Raw genomic sequence first — 26,393 nt, 5'->3', positions numbered from 1 at the left:
CGTTCTAGTGGCAGTGCCATCCTCTGAGTAAATCATGGTGCGCTGGTGACATCTACCATTCTTACCTAACTTGTACTAAGCATTTACCCTTCAAGGTGAGAAACAAACAAGATAACATATTTTGTAAAACAGTTTTTATGAGGTTTGACATTTCTGGGACCAAACCCAATGTTTTACTGTTGCTGGCATCCCTCATCTTAAAAAACAGAAGCCATATATGATCAGGGATGGGTGAAAGATAGTCAATGCATTGGACCATAAATCAAGAGGACATCTGAGTTCTCATGCAGTTTCCAAAGTAATATTTACAGTCTCGTCTAACACTTATTGTGAGAATGAAATGAAGATGATCACGTATTCAGAACCACAAACTTCTATAACCTTCTAAGCATGGCTATATTTTTCTTTTAATTTTCTGAATTGTAGAGTGGCACATTAACCAATTAATAATATAAGATGTAACCACCCATAACATTCTAAGAGACAGGCAAAAGATTATCAAACAAGAGTGATAAAAATAATAATAATGCAATTGTGTAAAATGTGAAATAAAACTTGGCTATGTTAAGTAAAAAGTGTATACACTTGGGTTCAGTTCAACTGCTTAAGATAAAACCATAAAATGTTCAGTAGAACCTACTAAAATTCTCTCTTATCCTGTGAACTCACAATGCTTAAGTTCCGGATGTCCGGTTCATTATACCCATGACTTGAGGCCAAGCTGTTTATATGCAAATTATTTTTTTATTCCTCACAGTTGAGACTAGGAAACATACACACACACGCACACACATACAACCGTTTCAACACGTTTATGTCAATTTTTATTTATAATTGTGTCTATATTTTGCATTATTTCATGTCTTTTCACTTGAAATTCAGTATTTTTTTAAAAAAGAAAAGAAAAGTGTATGATTGGGAAATACCTCAGTAATTTTGTGTGTGTACAGCTAACCCTTTAGGTGGCACTACTCATGTGTTCACGTACTCACCCTTGAACCCAAGTGTGGATGAAATCTTAATAAAATGTTGACCATGAAAAAGAGTCCTCGTTACTAATCAAAGTCCAAACTATGCACATTCAGAACGCTAGCCCAAGACAAATTCATTTGTGTAAGCTATTGATTTGGGGCTTGGCAAACCTTGGCTAAACCTTAATTCAACTAATATTTGTTGAGGACATACTGTACAAAATAGTATTCAGTTATTATCTTTACAGAACTCATAATTTAGGGGAGAAGATAACCATATACTCGAGTAACAATACTGCTAGAGATAATATCTCTTACAGAGAAGATAAACATTCTGAGTTTTTCCATAGGTAATTAGCGCTTCCTTTATGGAAATGGATCCATTTCTTGAAAGAGCACCCGTTTTAAATGGAAAAATATCAGATATTTTCCACTGTGTTTTGCCATGTGGGAGATGTGTTCTGCTGTGGTTAAAAAAAACAAACAACAGAAAAACTAGAATTCATCACAACAACCCTTTAAAGATACTGTAAATAATAACCACTGCTTAATGAGTAGTTCTTGCACTCTGCACCCTGAGTGCATCTGAAATTGTGCTGAGGGGTCTAAATTATTATTCACGTTTCACTCTCAATAATGAGGTTGCACAGGGTCCCATAACTAGGAGATGTCAGACCAGATTCAACAGACCTGCTTCTCTCTGACTCAGCACCTACTCTTACCCACAGGGCTATATTGGCACCAGCAAAAGGTAATAGTGTTATTTCTTCCAAGTGCATGTGTAGCTACAATTATCTGAAAATAAAAAGTTTAATTAAAGAGTAATTAGCCTGATAAAACAACCACCCAGGTTATAAAAGAGGAAAGCAAAGTATCCGGAACTGTTCATCTGGCACAAAAATAGCAACTTTAGTTTAGCTAAATAAATACACTGCATTTTAAAGTCCCTGAGATTCTACCAAAATCCTCACCTAAAAAGCACAGCAATATAATGCTCACCTATGGTTTGTCCTTGGACCACTCTTTCTTAGAACATAGGAAGAGTCTATGTTTCAGAAATGAGCAGTTTGTTCAAAGACGAGATGTTCAGACACAAGAACATAATCACTAAAAGTTAACAAGCATAATTGCTAAAACAGTTGGCCAAACTGGCTGAAAAATATTTTAAGGGTCATTTCCTCGATGCCGTATTTCTGAATTAGATTTCTATATACCAAGCTGCAGTATCAGGTAGTATGCTTGCCCTAACTAAGTTGCTTCAAATACAAATACATCCAAAAACTCTATAGAATGAGAGGAATATGAAAATCCAATGCAAACAAGCCAACAGTGAAAAATGGTAATAGTTTAAGACCAAATAAATACCCGTCGACACAGGGCACATTTAAGATTAATTCATATCTTCAGAATAGTTTCCATGTAGCGGTACAATTAAGGGATTCACAGAATTCCTAGCTTAAAGATCTAAATTGCTTCCCTCCCCACCAAAAAAATAAAGGCAATTCAAAAATCAGGTTAAGTATGAGTGGGAAGTTTAAGCTAGTTTTCCTTCCAAATATGGAATGAAAATGGTGCCAACTGGAAGTGAAAGAATTACTTGACCTCTTCTTTCTGACCCTTATGTGGGGCTTTTATATATATTTTGTATCATTATCTCATATTGTTCACAGCAGCCAAATAAAGGGAATCTGTGCATGTTTCCTCCTCTGATCCAGCCACAGACCTTTCCACAGGAAGCAGGAAAGAAACCATTCACAGCACCATGGGTATCACAGACTTGCTTTCTCCCTGCAAGGCTGAGAAATCTGTATGTAATAACTTCAAATAGGTAGGAATTTATGATCCATACTCTTCCTGGCATATATAAAATAAAAACTGAAGAAAAAAAGTCAGACAAAAGTTACCAGTTTCCTGCTTAAAAATCTATGATGAAAGTTCCTGTCATTTCTCATCTACAAAGCTTATGAAAATATTCAATTATGTACATGATCAGACTTCACCAAAGTATTGCTAAGTGTTTGTGACAGAGTGTGCGTCCACTGTCGCATTTTCACAGTGGCACGTGATCCTACCCTGGCTCATGACATGTTGTGACCAAGGTTTGCATTTTCCGAGGCGAGAAGTGTAATTCACAGCCCAGATGGGAACGCTGTCTTAAGATTCTTGGATACCAAACTGAAAGATTTCTTTGGATCTTTGATTCTCGCAGCATAATTATTTCCTAACAAATTTTTAGAGGAGGGGTTTCATCTTGACTTGATGAGGACAAAGCCGTCATCCAGGTCTATAAAATTTCCTGTCACTAAAGATTTATGTACCAATGTCTCAGATCTTAAGGCTGCAGCATCAGATTGTAATCAAATCTGAGTTATTCATTCACTCCACAGATATTCCGTCAGTAAAAACTGGGGGGCAGACATGGTGTTCTAAAAACCGCTACCAAATATTTTCTGTTGAAGTCTCCTTTTCCATGAGGTAACAGCCTCCCGTAACAACATTTCAGCCTAATTCTATAATTTGTGAGTTCTTTTCAGTTTTCGAGTCACTCAGATCCATTTTCAGATTTCAGTCTCATATTTGGTTAAAAGCTTTCCTCCTTCCTCTGAGCTCTGGAGTTCTGTGTGGAGTGACACGAAGCCTCATCTGATGTCACAACTTTTTTTTTTTTTTTTTTTTTTTTCCCCAGAAAGCTTCTTATTCCTCTGGAGATGAGGGAGGAAGGAAGAAGAGGAAGAAAAGGTGTTTCCTGCTGTGCTAGGCCCTGGAGATCTGGCTGTCTTCTCCTGTGACTGTTCCTTATTTGAAAAATCTCACTAACTGATAGTGAGCTTATAGATTCCTTCCTGTGATTTCCTCTGTGTGGAGATCTGGTCTTACCTAAACCCGCAGCCCTGAGCCCTGGCCATGGCCTCTTGCTGCTGGGGTCCCCTCACCCAGTGGATGGTCCTCTCTCCATGGAGATGCACTCATCTGTGCTGCACCGATGATACAGACATGGTCTGTTCCCTTGACACTCCTGCTCTGAGTTCCACCGGGTCTCCTGGACCATATCCATGCCCAGCAGCATCAAGTTCTCATCCAGGTCAGTGGCTCAGGGACTTACGTATAAGATACAATCACTCCTCCCTGGTTTATTGTTGTGTAATAGGGAAGAACAAATTTGACTTCATTATGGATGTTTCTTTTACTTTAACCTTTGTATTCCACTGCTTTTGCTACAAGTTAAGAATGTTGCCTAGAGCCTGAAATATACAGGAGAGGCCATTCTCAAGGCTCTGACCTTTAAAGGTATAACACTTTCCATTCAAATAGGGATAAAAAGTTGCAAAACAGAGAGTAACACTTGTCTTGTTGGAGGTTTATAGGAACAATGTCACCGGACCTATGTGGACAGCTAAAAGAACCAAGGATTCCTGACTAAGAAGTTTGTGACAACCAACCATACTGCCTCCACTTTTACTATACAAGAAGCCTGAATTCTAATCCGGGGAAGACGGTTCTATTGGACGCCACTCCACCATGTTCTAGGTCTGCTGGCTTTCCAAATAAAGTCCCTATTCCCTGCTCCAACCCCTGATCTCTCATTTTATTAGCCTGTTGTGCAGTGAGCAAGCAGTAAGAACTTGGACTCGGTAACAACTACACTCTCTGTACTGTTTGGTAGCCCTCCGAGTGCATGAAATATGCCCACTTGGAACTTATGACATCCTGATACAGTTGCCTACTGCCTGCTAGATCCTGGTGTTACAATAAACATCAGAACGTGGCAACACATCCTAACATCATCCTAACATCATACATCATCAGGTGGTGTAGCACCTGGGCCCGTCCTTGCTGCTGGAACCCACAAACCACTGCAAGATTTTAGCTCCCGGCTCAGGATCACTCTCTCCAAAACCACTCCTGTAAAAATTACTCTTCACGGTGATTTCATGCACAGAGGTGGCCCTTCTAAAGCCTTGTTCTCTCACCCCTTCACCCTGGAGGGATCTCACCCTCCCATCCTACCTCAGCCACACATTCTCACGTTTATACCCTAATCTTAACTGTACAAATAAATGAAGCCCCTCCAAGATCTGAGACATCCCACTCTCTGGCCACCAACGCCTACCTTTCCTGCTCCGATGTTTCACTACCAGGACTGAAACGATTTTTATCCCCACCTGCACTTTAGTGTTCATCTTTCTTCTGCTCTGCTTGCCCATCTTACCAAATATAATTTCCAGGAACTAATCTACGCATCAGTTCCATGATTCTCATCACAAACACACAGGAGCTTTCCACTCCCTTGCCTTTTTCTGGCTTTTTCTTCCTTCTTAATTGGCCAAACCATAGCCCTGTTTAAATCTAATGCCCCACCTGCTTCTCACTAGCCCCCCTCTGCTGAATATGAATGGACAAACACATGGCTATGCTCATTATAGGGCTTTTATACTGCCTGGGTTTGAAAGCCCCGCACACTCAGATCACCTGGCTGAGTGATCTTTTAGGCAACCTATTTAAATTCTCTGGGCCTCAGTTTCTTCCTCTGTAAGATGGAGAAAGTATTAGTACATGTCTCAAGTATCTACAATAACGATTAAAAGAGTTAACACGTGTAAAGCAGCGCCTGGCACTAAGTCTCAATAAATGTTAGCTGTTTTGTTGCTATTATTAAAAATACCTTTCTGTCCTTTAAAAACACGAACTTGACCCGAGAGAGGCAAATCACTTTTAAAAATTTAATTAATTCTGAAATATGACAGAGATGTTGATATGAAGGACATGAGCACTCTTTAATATATTATTAAAATGTTAAATAATGATTTAGATACCATGGTTTTGATAATATGACAATATCCATCAGACATGTTTTAGTCAAAATAAAGCCTCCTTTGTTGTTTTTATTATAAATATCATTTAAAAATTATAGATGAGAACAAAAGACATAAGGAAAACCTATAACAAATGATTCTCTAATAGAAACAATCACCATTAACATCTTGGAATATAATAGTCTTCTATACCTAAGCAGTCCTATAGTGTATTGTGGTTACTTAAACTAACAAAATTAAAAATTCAGTTTCTTGGTCACACTAAGAACATTTCAAATGTTCAATAGCCACATGTGATTAGTGACTAACATATTGGACAAAACACACATAGAACATTACCCTCATTACAGAAAGTTCTACTGAATAGCACTGTCTATAACCTTTTTATTATACACATACAATTATAAAATTAAATCGAAATTGTAATCTACATGTATTTGTGATTCCTTCTATTTCCTCACAATACAGTAAGTGTAATTCAATGTCAATAGATACATTTTGGCTACCTCATGTATCCCATCATGTTGTATTCTGAGGCCCTCTATATGGTCTCCAATTGTCTTGCAAAAAGAAGTTGCATCTATGAATTTATCATGAAGTTTGTATAGGCACTGTAATATTTTCATTAAATAAATGAATTTTAGAAGAAATTCCCAGATGTTTGTTATCTCTAATGACATACACTTTTTTTCTTTTTTTTTTAAATTGAAGTATAGTTCTAATGACACACATTTTTTAAACTTTGGATATATGTTTTCAAGTCTTGCAAATACTCAGATCTATTTTACATCATACACATCCTTTCTAACATAGTTTCTTGCTATATATTCCAGTAAAATGACAGTAAGACCTAGGAAAATGATGATATGGGGTATAAGAAATAGAAAATAGAGTGTACGAAAAAAGAAATAAAATCTCAGAGTGGCAGCTGCTTAAGAGACCCAGCAAGTAACTGAGACCAAGAAGTCAGTGAGTTTCATGAAAACCTAAAGAGGGAATATTAAACGGATTCCAAGAAATTAAGAAAAACCTGGACAATATTAGTAAGCTGATGAAGAAAAAGTTTAAAACATAAAAAAGAAAATTTCAAGGAAAAATTTTCAAAACCCACAAGAATATCAAAATCAAATATGAAGCAAGCTAAAACGTATTATGACTTTGCATCATTTGCAGATTATAAGAAAAGAACGTTCATTAAGTCCTAACCCAAGGAAAAAATAAAAAAATTTTAGGATACACTGTATACAACTGTATAGCACAAATTTAACCATAGAGCCTGTTGAAAAAGAAAAATATATTTCCAAATCACAAAGTACAGAAGGTACGACACATGAAAAACTACACTACAACAAAGAGACATATAACTCAGTAAATGCTTTGTGTTATCCTTTCAATAGTATTTATCTTTTCTGCATGTAGGCTGCAAATACTTCTGATTTCTTTCCCAAAAACAAGCATGTAAAAAATACAGTGGAAAAATAAAAACTTTTATTTTATGGATGTATAATATATGCATCTGTGTAAGCACACGTGCATGTTCTAAGCAGTTTGAGATTTAATTACTTTGCATTCCAAGGACTAGCTGGAGGTGGAAATCAAGAGAACAAAACCATGAAAATGCTATGTAACCAGAGCATCTGTGTTATACATCACAGATGTCCTGTTTTCCCTGATTATTGAGCCTTTGTAAGACGGTCCACACATGAAACTGCAACTGTACAGGAGGTATAGTTTGATGAATATGACATGTAAAATTTTATATACATTGCTGCTTTGAGTGTTATCTTTGTGTGATTTTTCTACAGGATCACCTTTATTTCTTAAAGAAAGAGTTTTATATGGGGTACTTGGAGGTGGGGCAGCAGATAGGGAAGGCAGAGGAAGTGAAGAAAAAAGAGGCCAAACACAATGGTGTCCTTTCCTTGTGGCCACAGAAACTACTGTCTTAATGAGAATCCAGCAGGCCCTCTATGCTACAATTCTGTTTCCCAGCAGATCATAAAGCTAAGAGCCCAGGAAAATGTAAAGATATGGTTGCAAGTATCGAAATAAGATTAGATAGATAGACACACAGATAGATAGGAAAAAGAAAGATGGATGCATGGAAGGAAGGATAGGGAATTGTTACGGCTTAACTCCTTAATATATAGGAACAGAGGAATATATGACATCTATGAGCACAAATCAAAGATAAGGCCATTCCAATGGGATATTATTTCTGGGTCTAGTCAATTCAAAGTTATCCTCGATTATATATAATTATACATATTACAAAGTAAGTCTTTCATAAAATATTTAAAAGAGAGGAGAACATGATATAAAATATCAAGAACAAGAGGCAAGAGTGGTAACAAAATAAGAGGCTACCATTCAGTGAGCAAAACATTTACTAGCCAAGAAATGCCCTCTCTTCAGTATGGACAGGAAGTGAGACAGTACGGTATAATAGGACCTATATTATTATGAAGATATTAATTACATGAAAAGTGCAGGAATAAGCATTAGCACATAAAAAGAAAATTCCATCGTTGAGACTATCAAGAAGTTCACACACATAATTACATAGTACTTTTCCAGTCTTAACACAATGAAGCTTTCAGACAGGAAGAAAAATAGACCAAAGCATATCATTATCCCCACATCGCTCAGTGAACTTGAAATGTTTTTTAAGTTTCAAGAAGTCTAAAAAGGAGAAAATACAAACTTCGGAGTATCCATGAATCACAATAACAAGTATGTTAGGAAGTATATATAGTTGGTTGTGAATTGATTTTCTCACAGACCCTCTGTTACCTTTCAGTGAGATGCAAGACAGCTAAATTCACTTATTGCTTAGCAATTACTTTCCTATTTTTTTAAGAACTTCTTTTTAATACGGTGAATTTTAAGGTGACTTTGGAACATCCAGTTGGAAAAGTCTAGTAGGAAGCTTTGGAAGTGCAGATAACAATGCCTGAAAGCACAGAGTTATATTCTCATGGTGCTTTACTCACATTACCATAGAGCACTGTGTCAGTTAGGATATGCTAGGTTGTGATGCAGTAACAAAATCCTAAAATCTCAGCGACTCAAAGAAGCAAAGACTTACTTCTTGCTTATACAACATGTGTATCTCAGGTCAGCAGGCCTTCCATTCCAATGCATCCTGGCTCAGGGTCACAGCTATTAAAGCCTCTACCATCTGAAACACCATTGGTCTCCGTGATAGGGGGAAAAAACCTAAACAGACCACACACCAGCTTTTACTGTCTTCTGCTAGAAAGTGACACATCACTTCCATTCACACGGTCTCAGGCACAGCAAATAACATGTCATAACCTAACTTCAGGGGGTGGAGAACTGTAATCCTTCCAGATGATTGGAAAGAAGAGAAGAAGAAATATTAGGAAATAGATCAAATCACTACCACATTGGATATGCCCTATTCTAAATGGTTTCTTTCCTCCTTTCCCAGTTAACTTTGAGTTCCTGGAGATAAAATGTTGAAAGTTATCCATATTTCCAAGATTTATAATTTGTAACCTTATACAGTACTGGGTACTCGATAAGCATTGCTGAATAAAAAAACAAGGATAGTCAGCTGCATCAAATATTTCAGCGTGTTCAAGAAGAAATGATACTGAAAAGAGACCTTTGGATTTGACACAAAGCTCACGTGCAATCATTGTAAAGTGTCTCGGAAGCATGACAAATTGAGGTGAGAAAATGAAGGGAAAGCATGGAGGCTGCCCTTTCCAAAGTTTGACCATGATTCCAAGAAGAGATTTAGGACAGCAGCTCAAAGGAAGTTATTCTGCGTAAAAAGGAGAGTTGAGCAGGTCTGCAGGGAGAACAGATGGAAAGAGAGAGTAAAGTTTAAGAGAGAGGATGAGTGATGGATGAAGTGCATAAGAGGCAACTCCTCCTGAAGTGTGACCATAAAATAAGTGAGCAGGCATTGGGACAGCAATCTTTCTGTGAGAGAAATGTGATCTGATGGTTGTAAATAAAGCAGTGATGGGTAATGAAAGAAGGGACGTTTGAAGATGCGTCTGTCTAATGGTCTTTATTTCATCTGAGAAACTGAATCCAGATCATATTCTGAATGTAAGAGCAGGCATTGGACAAAAGACTTGACATGCAGGACCAAATTAGAGTGGCCTTTATAGGAGGACCTACTGGGAACTGGAAGAATGGCTGAGCAGTACCGAAAACGGATGTCCAGTTGGAGTGAAATTTTAAATGGCAAAGCAAACACTCATCTCCTCAGTTACTAGAACCATCTATATGATTTAGTGACTCGAAGGCATGATCCTCCAAACCAACAATCCAGGCCCAGACTCAGAAAATGAAAGCAGATGACCCCTTTCTATCATTCAGCAAAAAAATGTGATGCTTTGACTCCCTGGACAAAAAAATCTACAACTATGGCTGGCCATTTTGACTTAATAATTGGGAACAAGATAAAAACGTAATTGTGGAATGACTTCTCAAAGTGGCCATTGTAAATCTACTCTCATTGGGTAGTGCTACAAGGAGGCTGGAACTGATTCAACTCAGTTAAAACATACACAGAAGTATTATTATGTGACATCTGAGAGATTTTTCTGTCTTGTGGAATCCAATACCTCCTTAAAAATGAGCTGGTATTAGCCTTATAAAGGAAGGAAAAATAAAATAGACAGCTTTTGCGGTTTCCTCACAAATGAAGCTAAATCTTCCTTGAATATTTGCAGGTGTTCTGCTACCTTGGGCATATTGATGGAATTTAGTATTGGTCTCAGCAATGGTGAGATATGAAAAAGAAATGTAATAATACTAACTACAGGACCTTTCTTAAGGTTCCCATGATTCTTAATGTACGACAATAACAAAGCAACCATTGCAAATCACTGTAAGTCAAGGTTGGTATCTACTGTTTAAATGTACAGAAATAGTTAAATTCTGAGAGAACAGTGTTGGTATTGAAAGAGTCAAGTCCAAAAGAAGTGGAGCTGCATTTAGGAACAAGATGATCAACACGATTTGAGATGACAGTGGGAATTCCAATAAAAATGACAGGAGATGATGCCCTAGAGAGACAGTAAATCTCTCCCTGGTACAGAAATTAGTTATGAATCATACATAAGCAAACCAATGTGTATATCATTTATGGTGCTTGGCCATATGACTTATTTGTTTCCATGGAAAAGAGGATTAGCTACATGTATTAAAGGCAGCATAATGTTCAAGAAAAAGGTATTTTTAACGTAGGTTTCAGTTCTCAAAATTGTTTACGGGACCACTGTTTTTTACTTGAATGGAAGGCAAAAGAAGAGATCAAACAACATGACAAAACTGAGACTGGGACTACCGTGATTATTAAAGTCACAGCACTTGATCACCTTTAACAATATCCTCTTTGGGGACATTCCCAATGTTATCTTGGAAAGTATTGACAGTCAAACACTTACAACTTGTTACATTTTCTGAAAACTTTCAGGAACTACTAAAGCAAGAGTCAAATAAACCTTTGCTAGTCAAATAAACCTTTAAGAGCATGATTTCTTTCTTTAAAACATGTACCTGGTTATTTTATTCTTTTAGACCAAACTCCTTTTATGGTTTTCCACAAAACTATGCCAAGCCATCCTCAAACTAACCTTTCAATGCCTTCTAAATTACTTCAGCTTGTAGATACACATGACACACACACACACACACACACAGTCGTATTCTTGGAATCAGTTCCACAATTCTGGTTTCAGACACAAGAGCTATTACATAGCGCTTGGCAGTCTCCTAAAGGTCATACTTCACTACATTCTCTATACGCATTATGGCAATCAACCAAATTTCTATAACTTATTACCATCATCATTTATTAGACTCTACTACTGACCCCTCAGTGAGAGCCAGCTTCCAAGATTCATTGCTATTTATTTTAATGACAAAGCAATGGCATGAAATCTCAAAAATTCTTTCAAAGTGTAGCAGATACCAAGGCCGTCGTCTTCCCTGTTTCCTGTAGGGGGTATGAGAGGCCCACTGCATTGGCATACATTGTCTGACTCTGTGTCTTTCTGTTTATTTCGTGCTTTCACTGTTAGAAACAAAGAACACTTCAACTTTAATGTTTGACTCGAGTGGAATGAAATAGAAAGGAATAACTGTGTATTCCTAGGAGACTCTGATAATCAGGGTGATCACTCAGTTGGCACATTTCTGTTTCCTTCAGGTCAGAAAAACTGAGAACCTTCTAATATTATTCGATTGCGCTGCCCCTCCAGAGATCACTAGCTATTATTACCTTAAACCTTTTATTATTCTGAAACACATGATGTCGATTATTAAAACAGTCCATTTGATGTATAAGGATGAAAAACCAGGGCAGCCCTTTGGTGCTCCAAACAAAACTAGTTGATTTTGCATCATGAACACATTTGGGAAAGTAGTTAAGTTGCCAGGTTTCAAATTATCACAGGGGTGGAGTAACAAGAAATTCATTGAATAACACAGACTTTCCAAACTCAGCTTAATGGATAAGATGATTCATTATTCTCATGTGGTAAGACGAAAAGGAAATCCAGTGGCTGAGAAAGCACAAAAATGCAGAAATGAAACTTTCAGACTTGGGCACGGCAAGCAATTCGTTGTAATCAGAACATTAATAGGGAGCATTAATTTATAGAAAGATGCCTTCTGGAGTACCAAATTAGCCTAATCAATTTAGAAACTTATTAATGGGCCTGACAATTTTCCTTAAGGACCACATCAAGGTATAGAAAATCACTGTTAAAGTCGCTTTAGCATTTGCATAAAATTAGTTTATCTTCATAACGAATCTGAGCATGGTTATAAAGCCTATCCTGGACTACATTTCGGAGCAATTTTCAAATTAAAGTTTCATTAGGGTTCCCTTAATAGTGTCGTTTATTGATTGTTCTCATCTCCACTCCATTCATGTACTATCATCGTCCTCCAGTAAACCATTCCAATGTCTGATAGACTTAACAGGAGCTATTTCCCTGTGTATGTGGCGAAAAAAGGAAGCTTTTCAGGGTAGTACAGGGAAGCTCAGGCTTTGAATCAGACATGGTTTGTTCACAACTCAGCTTTATCACCTGCGAGTTATTTGACCTTGCAAAATCACATAACCTTTATTTTGTTTCCTTATCTTTAAAAAAATTGTAAATAAGGCTAATGGTAACACCTACTCACCTAATTATGGGAAGAAACCACTGAGAAATTTCACATGTCATTTTTGTACTCTGTGAAACACTATTTCCATATAAGATTTTAATATGTGTATTAGCAGAAAAAGATGAAAAAACTTTTGCTCTAAATGGACACAGAAAATGTGACCCCCATCATTTGTAATGGCAACCTTTTCTATCCTGAATATTATTTAGTTTTTCTCAAATTTTCTTATGCATGCTAAAATATCCTAATTAGGAAAAACTTTTACTCTTGTTAAAGTAGGCAATCTTTTAAGAAAGGAATTATTTCCTCTAGCTTCTTCAGAATTCTGAATAGTTTCTCTTCAACTTTGAAAACTTAAGAAGACATGTTCTGATTTATGATCTTAAAAGAGAAAACTGTTTTTTTCCCCAGAATCATCTCTTCAGATTAACTTGTTCAGGTTTTTTATTTATAGAGAGTCAAAGAAGGATACATTGGCATCAGACATAATTTATGATTAATAAATAATTAAGAATCATGCCACTAATTAAAAAGGAATTTTTATAAATGCGAAGTGCTCGCCAAAGTTCAATGAAACGGAAAAATGGTCTTTTGAAAGCAATTTCCTCAGGTCAAACTCTTCTTTATGATATGCTAAAAAACTTTACTCAACCTACTAAAAGCCATCAATTAACCAGTAACAGAGCTGTGTCTCCTTTATTCAGGAGAGAGAAAATGACAAAGCATATCAAAATCTGAGAAATTATTATGTTGTATTTAAGGCAATTTTCAGAGTATGTTTAGGCTATTTACCTCAATTTTTTACAAATTCTATGTCTACCACACAGTAGAATGTAATTGTTTATTCATTCAACAAATGTTTTGGGACACCTCTTTCGTTCAAGGCACTGACAAGCACTGCAGGTGGTAGAAAGATCAATAAAACATAGCTCCCCACCCCCCAATAATGGGATTATTATCTATGGGATTATATCTATTATTATCTCAATTTTTTGATGCTCAGGGCGACCTGTGAAGAACTGCATTATCAAGGGAAATCCAAGTTCATTCCTTGTACCCTACTTGTTAATCCTTAGGGCAAACATCAACTTGCCCACTACTCCTACCCCAGAGATATCCTTACCATTCCTGGAAGGTATCCATTTCCTCAGGTTCCCAATAGTCCAGGGGACTCCAGCTTTCAGCTCGTCACAAAGAATATCAGGACTGGGAACTGATCGAAGTACATGGGCTCAACTCATTGCCAAGCAATCACGGCCAAAGTGTCACTAAAAGGAGCAACAGTTATACAGCCTTGTCTAAGGGGTACAGAGTTCTCCCATCCTTCTAGAGACTGAAATTCTGAAGTTAAGCCAGACCAGAAGGCATCCCAGTAACTAAACTGCTCAGTACTTTGTAGGAGAGATTGCTATGAAAGTCTCCGCTACGTAAAGAACAAGGATGTTTTATTCACTGCGCCATTCAGCTTCCCCTCCGTGAAGACTCATGGGAAAAGTCATCTTAAGTCTCAGTAGGAGGAATGGTCTTTCTTTCCTGAACAACACAGAGTTCTGATAATACATGCTTCTATGGGTCTGATGGTTGTTTAAAAACTTGGGTCCAAGTTATGGACTCTGTCCTCCCAGTAGATACTCCCTTAGAGCATGGCTGGAGTACTTCCTTACTTATCTTTCCTTGTCTTAAGGAAATTTCTTCGTATCACGAGCTTCTCAATGATTAATTGATTTTTAACTTTTTTGAAATATAATTCAAATACAGAGAAATGCATAAACTGTATGTTCAACCTGATGACTTTTTACAAGTGAAGAGACCCATGTAATCACCACCCAAATCAGGAAACAATATTTCCAGCACCTCGCCCCCTCTCTCACCAATAACTATGATTGTCATTAAGTTAGTTTTGCTTAATTTTGAACTTTATGTAATGGAATCATGCTTTGGGGGGTTTCCGGCCTTTGTTGGTCAACATTATGCTTGGGAGATCATTCATATTTTAGTCTGTAATTGTAGTTTATTCATTCTCATGCTACTCTCTTTTTGTAAAATTTAATTTAGCAATATTTTACTTTCTTTTTAAAACATCTTAAACCCATTAACAAAAAAAGGTAAAAAATAGGCAATGGTTTCTTCGATATGACACCAAAGGCACAGCCAACAAAAGAAATAGACAAATTGGACTTTTTGAAAAATTTTTTAAATTGTCCATCAAAAGACACTATCACCAGAGTAAAAAGGCAACATACAGAATGGGGACTATTTGCAGATATACCTAATAAGGTATTAAGATCCAGAATATAGAGAGAACTCCTAAAACTTAACAACAAAAAAGCAAACAACTCAATTTAAAAACAGGCAAAGGACTTGAACTGACATTTCTCCAAAGAAGATACACAAACGGTCAATAAGCACATGAAAAGATTTTCAACACACTAACTTGCTTTTCCTGCTGGTGTTGGTATCAATAATATCCCCAGCACCAGCATTCTATAAGCACATATCAATAATATCCCCAGCACCAGCATTCTATAATCACTCATCAAATAGTTATTGGCTACATTATGGTAAAGTGCAACGAACAGAATATAATTAATTGCCCTGAAGTTTATAATCCAAAATCTGGTCAAAATTTGAACATAAATTCAGACAATATACTTTTAAAAACAGATAAAATTTCTAGTCCTTTCTGCACTTTTCACACTTTAGTTATGTCGGTTCTGCTATCTTATATATTTACACCATGTAAAAATAGGAGGAGGAGGATTGTGGTAGGCAAAATAGTGTGCACTCCCCCCAATTACATCAGATCCTAATCCCTGGAACCGGTAAATGCCACCTTATTGGGGAAAAGGGTCTTTGCAGATGTGATTAAATTAAGGATTTTAAAATGGGAGATTATCCTGATCTATCAACAATAAAATATCAGGCCCTAAATGCAATCCCAGATGTCCTTAGAGAAAAGCAGAGGGAGTTTAGACTCACAGAGAAGAAGGCAAAGAGAAGACAGAGGCAGAGAGGGGAGTGATAAGACCACCAACCAAAGAATGCCAATAGCCGCCGGAAGCTGCAGGTGGCAAGGTACAGATTCTCTCAAGCATCCTGACAGAGCACAACCTTGCCAACACCTTGATCTCAGCCCTGTGATACAGATTCCTGGCTTTTGACCTCCAGGACTGTGAGAGAATGCATTTCTGCTGTTCTAAGCCACCAAGTTGGTGGTAATTTGGTTCAGTAGCCACAGGAAACTAATACATGATGATAACTAAAAATAGTTAACATCTACAGCATATTCACTTTGTACTAGACACTAGTACACTACACACTTTATATGTGCTTCAAATATACAAAGTACCATATATATCTTATTAAGTCTTCAATCAACCTACGGGATAGATTGTTTATTATCACCATTTTATAGATGAGGACACCAAGGCAAAGAGATGAACAGTAAGTTCACGAACTTCTCACAGCTTTTAAGAAACAGAGCAAGGAGAGAAACCCAGGAATTCTAGTTCTTGAGTTCACACTCTTAAGTGTTACACCATGTTAACTGACTATTTTGCCTCTACTACTCTGTCATGTTTTACTATGAATGTAAAATATGTAAACACCTGAGAACTCAACCCAGCACTTGAAACATTTATTCTTAAATTCTAGGTAATCTGGATAGATTTGGTACACAGACACTAACTCTCAGAAGTTGTTCTCAACAAAATGCAGTTTTAAAAATCTCGATTTTTTTAAGATGTCTTTTGGAGTTTCCTGTGTATCCTTCTGTTTTTGTTTTTGTTTTATAACATCGCTTGACTCCCCGAGAGGGAGACTTATTTTCTTTTCTTTCTTTATTTGGCTGCAGGCTCTTAGTTGCTGCATGCGGGATCCAGTTCCCTGACCAGGGATCGAACCCGGGCCCCCTGCATTGGTAGCTCAGAGTCTTAACCCCTGGACCACCAGGGAAGTCCCATTTATCTGTTTAAGTGAAAGTAAAGATAGTATAGAAACATTCATTCACTTTCATTTTATGAAGGTAGATCAGAGATTGTTAAAGGAAAAAGAAATCTCTAATAATTTTTAATAATACATTATAAAGACAGCAATGAATAACTCCTTGGATATAAAAACAGAACACAGGACAAGATCACAAAAAAACTAAATCGAGAACATCTGACCCCATGTGATGAGAGATCCTTAGGAAAATCCTCACATGGATTTCCCTGACGCTGCACCACAGTAAAATTTTTTTCCTCTCCTGGAGACACATAGATCTAAACTCAAGATAGTCCAAGATTGGTACTGTTTGTTGAAAGATGGGCTACAGAACTACACAGAAGGTAAATAAGAACCCTCCTTCACTGCAAACCTCTCACTTAAAGGACCTATTTAGAAGTGCTACACACTTGCTTGTTTGGACGACACTATAGGCAAAGTAATCCAAGCCCTTAAAGTGGTCTAGAAGTCCCTATCCCATTCTAGAACTGTGTTCTAGTGTCCTCTCCAAGTGCATCAGTAGGTTAGGAGTAAGATACTCTTTAAAACTCATACTCAGTCTAGACAAAATGCTAAAGGTGGTCTAGAATTATCTAGATAGGATTAAAGTCACATTTTAAATGGAATACAGACTTGGTGAAGGAATTTGATTCATCTCTGCCCCTCAATATCCTTACACTTCTTTCTCATTGCAGTTTTTTTTTTTTTTTTTTAAGTTAAGGCTGGGTTATTCCAGAAAGGGGAGTGATCGCTAATTTTAGTAGGCCCTAGAAGATATAAATGAATACATTTTTAACGTACTGGAATTTTAAAATTGATCTCCAATCTGTTATCCACTGGTCAAAAGATTAATGATACTCGTGAATTTTCGGCCTGCAGTCTATTTGTGCTGACCTAGGTCTCCTAAGAGGCTATTTAAGTGCTTGCTTGATTGTCAACCTACAGGCTTCATTTTATTCAAACTCTCGCTTTAGAGCCCTTGTCAAAAAACTAAGAAGTGTCATCTGCCTTGAGTTCTCAACTCTTGAAATATTGAAAATTACAAATCCTTCCCCAATATTAGTTTCTTCAAACTGTGATTTCAGTGTGACACAGATGCTTATGGAGTTTAAATCACTTTTCAGAGATATGATTGTTCAAATCACCAATACTATCAAATAAACTATTAGTCTTACTGTGCAAATATTGAACTTAAAAAATCATGAAACGTGGGAGGACATATATTCATGTAATTATAAGGTTAACTCATTTATAAGACTCCCACTATCATAAAGTATTTTGCAATTCAAGTTTATAATTAGTTTCAATATTTTACTACTAAGGTTAAATATGTTAGTCTCTATAACAACCTTATTATTTCAAAAAACAAACAAAACCTCTAGGCAAATAATTACTATTCTATTTTTATACCCCTGCTAAAACCCTTACATATTCAGAAATGTATTGTTTTCAGTTGGCAAAATAGGGTTTTTTTTAAGACTTCAACTATATCAAAAGACAAAAATGTATATTTCATGCAATGTTAAGTTACTACTAGAAAACACAACTTAACCCTAAAACAAAAGAGAAAACATGGCAATAACCATTAGTTTACTGGTACAGAGAAATACAGTTTTATTTGAAAACAATAAGATACCATGCAAGTACCATACAAGGAAACATAGTAAAATCTTCCTCAAAGATTCTCTATTTCCCAAAGCTGCTCCCACTTCTAACATATTAATATAGCGCCCCAATAGATTTATACACTTTTATTTGGTAATTCCATAAGTGCAGGCAAATCAGATCTGTGATTCATCACTATTCCCCGAACAAGCATAATATCAGCTTGTGAAGGAACATGACAAATACATTTTTGTTGCTCTTGTTCTTAGTTTTAAAAACTTCAAAATCTTTAGGCAGGCACTGACATAACTTATCTGAAGAACTCACAAGCAATGAATTTATAAAGTTGGAGATTACGAGAAAATAATGGAAGATGTGTACTCAGTCACCTGCATGCACTTTGCACTGCCATTAGAAACTCAATGACTTAATTAAATTTCAAATAAAATAAGCCCTAGATTAGATGTGAATCTTTTAGCCAGAGTTGTCATTATAGATGAAACACTATGTTTCGTTGAATCGCAAACATGTTTCATTATTGAACTTTTGTTGCACCTAGTAAATAGCAAATCACAGCAGGGGGTGTAATTGTTTTGGAAAGACCGCTGAAAACAAAGAGGAATTTTTAAAACAAGCCGCTAGTATCTCTTAACAGAAATTCAACATCCTGTTAGGACCTAAACATTAATTATAAGCTGGCTGAAATAGGACAGTGTCCAGGTAGACCTCAGGATAACTCTACAGAGTCATTCAAAGGTAGGTTTGATGTTATAAATTACACACTTCTAAGAGCAGGGCTATAATATATTTAGTTCTATTCCTGATTTATAATAACGGGCTCAAGGAAGGAACATCATCAAGGTAAACAACAAGACCTCAGCATTTAGTCCTCTCTAGAGCTGGCAGGCTGAATTACATAAATGCCACCCAATTTTCACTTGATTTCAAGTCACGAGTTCCACATTTCTGTTACATTAAAAATACATTTGAAATAGCTGTGGATGAATCCATCTGTGATACTGTCATCAACTTACTACCTTTTCATGGGATTTAGAACTTAGGTTGTCCTTTCACTTTTCAAATGAGTCTCAAAGAGGTCATGTAGTTGTTAATGGAACCAACTTTCGAGTCCAGCAATCTGGGGTTCCAAAACACTGACTCTGGAACTTTTCCAAATTTAACATCTCTGAAGCCTCCCTTTCCTTATCCACAAAGTAGAGGTGGTTAAAGGTGCTGCCTTCTTGGGGTTGTTATGTATTTGCAGGGCCAATAAAGCCTTTAATACACTACTTGGTGTGCAGTGATTAGGAAACAAATGTCAGATGTCACTATTACTATTATTATTGTTGTTACTATTATTATTATTATTATCATCATTAAGTGACCCCAGAGGTCCTTCAGCCACTTTGTCATATAGCAAAAATAGTCCAAAAGCCCTAACTTTTCTCTCAGGTCACTTTCTCCTAATCCAGAGAGCTTCCAAACTTCATTTATTTAAATCTAAGACAGGGACTTCCCTGGTGGTGCAGTGGTTAAGAATCCGCCTGCCAATGCAGGGGACAGGGGTTCGAGCCCTGGTCCGGGAAGATCCCACATGCCGCAGAGCAACTAAGCCCACGCGCCACAACTACTGAGCCTGCACTCTAGAGCCCGTGAGACACGACTACTGAGCCCGCGAGCCACAACTACTGAAGCCCACGCACCTAGAGTCTGTGCTCTGCACGCAACGAGAAGCCACCGCAATGAGAAGCCCGCTGGCCACAACTAGAGAAAGCCCACGTGCGGCAACGAAGGCCCAACGCAGCCAAAAATAAATAAATTAAAAAAAATTTAAAAAAGAATTTAAATAAATAAATAAATCTAAGATAATACATTAACTCAAGATATTTGTCCTTTCCCCCAGTCTATATTTTAGCTCCATGACAAGAGGGCCAAAATTCATTTCTGAGGAACATCTGGAAGGAAACGTGAAGAAATTGCATCAAACTTCAGCCACGCTGTGCTGCATCAATCTACATAATTTGAAATGACCCATATTTGCCTTTCATGCTCAGAGACCAGAGAATAGTGACTGAATTAGCCAGGACAGGCCAAGGGTGGCATGAAAACCCAGAGGGAGAGACACCTTTCAGTCGATTGCAGGGGACATGGTGAATCAGAATTAAGTGGACACGTGAAAGCCACGTTTAACAGACCAACTAACCATTTGCCTCAAAAGAAATCTCCCCATCACATTTCAGAAAGCACCACAGGAATGTCATAGAAAAGCGCCAGCACGAGGGTCCTTAGTTACACCTACAGAATGTAGGATAGTCTCCTAAGTCGGTTTACGGTTCCAGAATTTGGAGACACTCAAACACCCAGGAACAGCTCATTGCCCCTTACTTTAGCCGCAGCTCAGGCTAAAGCAGACATAAACACGGCCTCCAGAAGCACGTGATGCGGCCAAGTCTGAACTGTAAGGGGGACAGATGAGGAATTGGGCATTCCACAAGGCGTGACACCATACTGGGCGCAACTGCTTTCCTCTGACCCCAATCTGCACACACAATAAAACTTCTCCCAAAATGCAAGAAGTCGCAGGGTACACCCACCCTGCGCTCTCACTTCTAACGCGGTCCCCGTTGCCCAGGAGGGCGATAGGGGCGCTGGTTTATTCTCAGCCTCCCAACCCCACCCTAAAAGTCAAAATAATTCCTCTCGAGAGGAGCTTCCCATAGCTCAATAGCTTCTCGCGGCGAAAGGAAGAAAATGAAAAGACAATCAGGAAGCCGGCCCGCTGTGCTTTCTTATCCCAACAACTTCGCCAGGTTTCCCGAGGAGGGAGCGCGCCCCGCACGCAACCAACAGGAGACGCGCGGCGGGGTGTCCAGCCTCGGTGGCCCAGCCCTCGACGGCGATGGCCAGAGCCAGGCCGACCCCCTCGCCCCTCCTCTGCCTCCCCGACCCCTTGGTCCTCGGCAGCCTTTGTGTCCGGAGACCCTCAAGCTCCGCGCTCTCTACTCCTGCCCTGCAACCTGTCCGCGGAGCGCGTTGCAGAGGAGGCAAGAGGCAGGGGAGGGGACGGATGGAACAGGGCACGCGGATTGGGGGGGGGGGGAGCGTGTGGGGCGGGGAGGTCCCGGGGGCCGGAGGCCCGGGGGGCTGGAGGTCCCGGGGACGGACCGTGCAGATGCCCGTTCCGCGCGCCTCGCATCCCGCAGGGGCTCAGCCCCCAGCGCCGGGGCCAGCACCCCCGCCAACTCCACCACCCGAGCCTAGCCGCCTCTTCTGCGCTCAACTTACCGCGGCCGGGCTGAGCTTTCGGAGAGCCCAGCAGCTTTTCTCTCCTTCCTCCCGCCGAGCCCTTCATCTTCCTGCCGGCGGCCGCCCGGCGCCCCGGCCCTGGCATTGGAAGGAGCGGCCGCCGGGGCTGGCGGTGTCCGGGGCGCACGGCTGCCCGCCCGTAGCTTCGGCGGCGGCGGCGGCGGCGGAGGACGGTCCCTGAACGCCGGGCGTGCGGTACCCGGGCGCGGGCTGGAGGTGACCGCCGGCGCGCCCCTGGCACTCCGCACGCGGCCCGCGCCCGCGCCCGCCTCAGGTGCACCGGACTGGGGAGAGGTGCGAGCCGGCGCCGAGGGAGGGGCCGGCCGGGGGCCGAGAGAGAGAGGGCGGGAGACGCAGACGCGGAGAGGGAAGCAAAAAAGCGGGAGGCCGGGAGCTATAGCTTGCATGGAATGAGCGGCTCGTGGTGTTAAGGGAAACGCGAGGCGGAGAAATGCGTCCGGAAACTAGAGATAATTGGGAATGAGCCGCTCCAGGAGGCTCGGGAGAGGGGCTTTCCTTCCGTGCCTAGGTCCTTTATCCTCCAGAGCTGGGTGCAGGTGCCTGACAACCGCTCCCCCCGCCCCAACACACCCACACACACACACCCTCTCTTTTTTTTTTTAATAGTTAACCTCCAACCTCAGTGCAGATACAAAGTGATGGGCTGAAGCTACCGCAAATATACAGGGAAGCCCCACCTCCGCAAAACCTGAGTGTTCATCCCTCTTGAGGGACCAGTGTCCTCCTAAGGTTTTTCTTCCCTCCCCCATCTTCTGGTCCTCTCCCTCCCCCTCTCTCACACGAGGTACAAACCCTGGGGTTGAAAACACACCTTCTGTTATTCCTGGTCTAGGACCTACAGAGGTAGTTCTCAAACTTCATCGTGCAGGGGAATCACCCAGGGATCTTGCTAAAGTTCAAATTCAGATCCAGTAGGTCTGGAATGGGGCCTGAGAACCTGCATTTCTAATTTTGAGTCAGGGGCTTCTGATCCAAGGGCCACATTTTGAGGGGCAACACGCAAAGGAACAAACAAAATAAACCTGCTTTCTGATATCGGCTGAGCCACTATTTGTAAGATGATCTGGAATAACAGGTCGCTAAGGCACTCTGTTGGTCATGGGGTTTTAAGATGCAGTGGAGGCCACATAACTTGTAAACACAGTGCCAAAAGATAAAATGCCCTACGGATACAAGGCTATCATTTTTGGCGTTAATAATCACTATTGGGCTCCCCTGGTGGCGCAGTGGTTAAGAATCCGCCTGCCAATGCAGGGGACACGGGTTCGAGCCCTGGTCTGGGAAGATCCCACACGCCACGGAGCAACTAAGCCCGATACCACAACTACTGAGCCTGCGCTCTAGAGCCCGTGAGCCACAACTACTGAACCTGCGTGCCACAACTACTGGAGCCCATGCACCGAGAGCCCGTGCTCCCGCAACAAGAGAAGCCAGCACAATGAGAAGCCCGCGCACCGCAACGAAGAGTAGCCCCCATTCGCCGCAACTAGAGAAAGCCCGCGCGCAGCAACGAAGACCCAACACAGCCAAAAATAAATAAATAAAATAAGTAAATTTATTTTAAAAAATAATTACTATTGATAAAATCATTAGGAATGCTAATGCTGATGAAAGTGTAGAGGAAGACTGGTAATCTGCCACTTCATATGTTCTCAAGAGAAGCTCTAAAGAGCAGTCAACTGTGACCACCCCACAAACACACTGTCACTCAGAAAGAAAACGCTAAGTAACAACCTCCAAGGGGCAGTCTTATCTTCCTCCTCCAAGCCAGTTAACTTTGCCAGATATGCAGCACTGTTCAATGTATATTACCAAGTACTTAAATTGCTTATCAAGCTAATAGGTAAAGCAAACCAAGAAGAGCAAATGCCAAGAACAAGGAAATAAATAGAGAAATATACCCAATGCACCAAAAGATAGGTCACGTCTCAACTTAGCATGACTCTTATCTTGGTTTGACCGTCTCTCTATGTGTTTTCACCTGGATTTAAACATTCATCCCACCATTTCAATTCAGCAAGTGTTGATAAGACTTTCCCATGCTAAAGGCCTTTCCTAGGGGTGGACAGAATCCGACACAGTTCCTGCTTTGAAAGAGCAATTTGACTAGATACCAATAAACACCATTTTAGGCAGGCTGTGGTGCCAGAGAAGACCTACACACACATTACCAAAGAGGGTTCAAAAGGCAGGGAGGTCTGGAGAGACTTCATGGAAGGGAGGTCATTCTAGATAAAACTTTATTTTTTTTTTATTTTTAAATTTTATTTATTTTGGCTGCATTGGGTCTTCGTTGCTGCACACGGGCTTTCTCTAGTTGTGGCAAGCAGGGGCTACCCTTCGTTGCGGTGTGTGGGCTTCTCAGTGAGGTGGCTTCTCTTGTTGCAGAGCACGGGCTCTAGACGCGCGCGGGCTTCAGTAGTTATGGCACGTGGGCTCGGTAGTTGCAGCTCATGGGCTCTAGAACACAGGCTCAGTCATTGTGGCGCACGGGCTTAGATGCTCAGCAGCATGTGGGATCTTCCCGGACCAGAGCTCGAACCCGTGTCCCCTGCATTGGCAGGCAGATTCTCAACCACTGCGCCACCAGGGAAGTCCCTAGATAAAACTTTAAATGTGATATGATTCCACCAGGCAGAGGTTAAAAGGAGGGACCTTTAAGGTGAAAGGGTGAAGGCAGAAAAGCATGGGGAGTAGTGGACCATTCGGCCCCGAACATACCGTTCATGGAAGAAGGGAGAAGAAATGGTTGAAGAGATTGGCAGGGGCTAGGCTTGCCCTCCTAAGCAGTTGGTACTTCACTTCAGAAGTGCTGAGCCGGGGAACGCCAGGATCAGAAATGTAGCGAGAAGACTGACCTGATATAACAAGTTGATAGAAGACCTAGAATCAGAAGATGGCAGAGCTATAGAAGGCACTTAGGAGGCAGTGGAAGCCAATGGTCAGGGATCGTGAGGTAGGACCAATGATGACACTTGTGGGAAATGAAATACGAAGGAGTTTCAAAGGAGACATTTCTGAGACATACTTAACCGGATGCAGACATTATGTGGCAAAGAGGGATTTTTTTCCAGATCTCTCTGTGGTTCTGTGTCTGGAGGACTAGATAAACAGGGACACCGTTAAGAACTGAGACGTCAAGAAGGAAAACCCATTGTTTGGTTTTCTCTTTATGTGTATTTGGGAAAGGCTATCAGTTAATGAGTTCTCTTTGAACACTTTTAGTCAGCAGTTTGAGGCAGATGTTCAGGTGGCAATGCTTACACACAGACATTCAAGCCTTGCTCTCAGGAAGTGGGTTCGCTCCCACGTTTGAGAGCCTGGGGTGCGTATATGGAGTTAAATTGTTGGAAGAACGTGCAGTTAGTGAGGTAGAGGAGAGAAAGAAGCACAAAGTGCTTAGGACAGAAGCTTGAAGCTCTGTGACCTGCCTGTCCCCCAGTGTCATCAGCTGTAAAACATGGATTTACAGGCGATGGATGGAGCTCTGCATAAAGCGATTGAGAGGATTGAGATAGTGCACTGTTTTCTTATTTATATTTTTTGTACTAACCTGTAGGGTCTGAGAGGGCGGAACATACTTTCACTGTTGCAGCCTCAACCCCAAACTTAGTGTTTAATACACAGGCTCTAAAAATGTTCATTGAATGAGTAAATTAATAATTCAATAGAAAGAAGAAGAGTACAGCCAAATCAGAACCCAAAAGATGGGAAGAGAGGGCTATGTGGGTTCTGTTATTTCAGTGTCCTGTAGGAACCAAATCAGGACAAAGCTTTATAACAGAGATGGATACTTTGGGGCAGAGAGATTAAAGGAGAAACATTAATACAGATTGGGAAAGCTTTTGGTTTCGTTTTGGAAAAGGACTGGGTTTTAAAGAGTTCATTGATTACATTCAAGAGAATTGTTGTACTAGAAAGGTATCACTATTCTGAGTGGCAAGGGAATTAAAGAAGAATGTTAGTCAATTTTTTTTTAAAGAATAATCTACCAACTGAAGATGAAAAAGAGAGATTGGGGGTAGAGGGCTCCTAACAGAACTGAGGAAGGCTATTCCTCTTTAGCAAAAGGAAAGTCCAAACAAACTTTGTTGATGGGGTTAAGGGGTCACAGGTGTGGGAGAGAAGTTCCAGGTGGGAGAAAGGAAAAATTGATTGAGCAGTATCTGAAAAGAGAAACAACTAGTGAACCGGAGGTGTAGGTAATCAGTCTCAGCAGAGGAGTGTCACCTGTTCCTTAGAAGCAAGAACAAAGGAGGGAACAACATGTATCAAGATTCTAGGGGTGGGAGGGATGGATTGGGAGATTGGGATTGACATATATACACTACTGTGTATAAAATAGATAACTACTGTATAGCTCAGGGAACTCTACTCAATGCTCTGTGGTGACCTAAATGGGAAGGAAGTCCAAAAAGGAGGGAATATATGTATACATGTGGCTGATTCACTTTGTTGTACAGCAGAAACTAACACAACATTGTAAAGCAGTGTACGCCAATAAAAAATAAAGTAAAAAAAAAAAATAAAA

At 40.0% G+C, this 26,393-nt stretch overlaps 1 protein-coding gene and 1 non-coding gene across 3 annotated transcripts in view; both read right to left on the bottom strand.

Annotated features, from left to right (window-relative positions):
- ZNF385D (zinc finger protein 385D) overlaps positions 1-22,067 on the bottom strand; it is a 953,569-nt gene extending 931,502 nt beyond the window's left edge. For both annotated transcript variants that reach the window (XM_036851515.1, XM_036851514.1), the window contains exon 1: positions 21,821-22,067. In XM_036851515.1, coding sequence (XP_036707410.1) covers positions 21,821-21,926 — 106 coding nt within the window. In that variant the 5' untranslated portion in view covers positions 21,927-22,067. The remainder of the gene's footprint in view (positions 1-21,820) is intronic.
- On the bottom strand, positions 16,828-16,900 carry TRNAG-ACC. The gene has a single exon. It is a non-coding gene; the product is annotated as a tRNA-Gly (tRNA).
- Positions 22,068-26,393: the final 4,326 nt, after the last annotated feature.

Source organism: Balaenoptera musculus, chromosome 4 (assembly GCF_009873245.2).
Source record: "Balaenoptera musculus isolate JJ_BM4_2016_0621 chromosome 4, mBalMus1.pri.v3, whole genome shotgun sequence".
NCBI lineage: Eukaryota > Metazoa > Chordata > Mammalia > Artiodactyla > Balaenopteridae > Balaenoptera > Balaenoptera musculus.
Note: the sequence above shows the minus strand (reverse complement) of the source record. Positions and strands in the feature narration are given on the sequence as shown.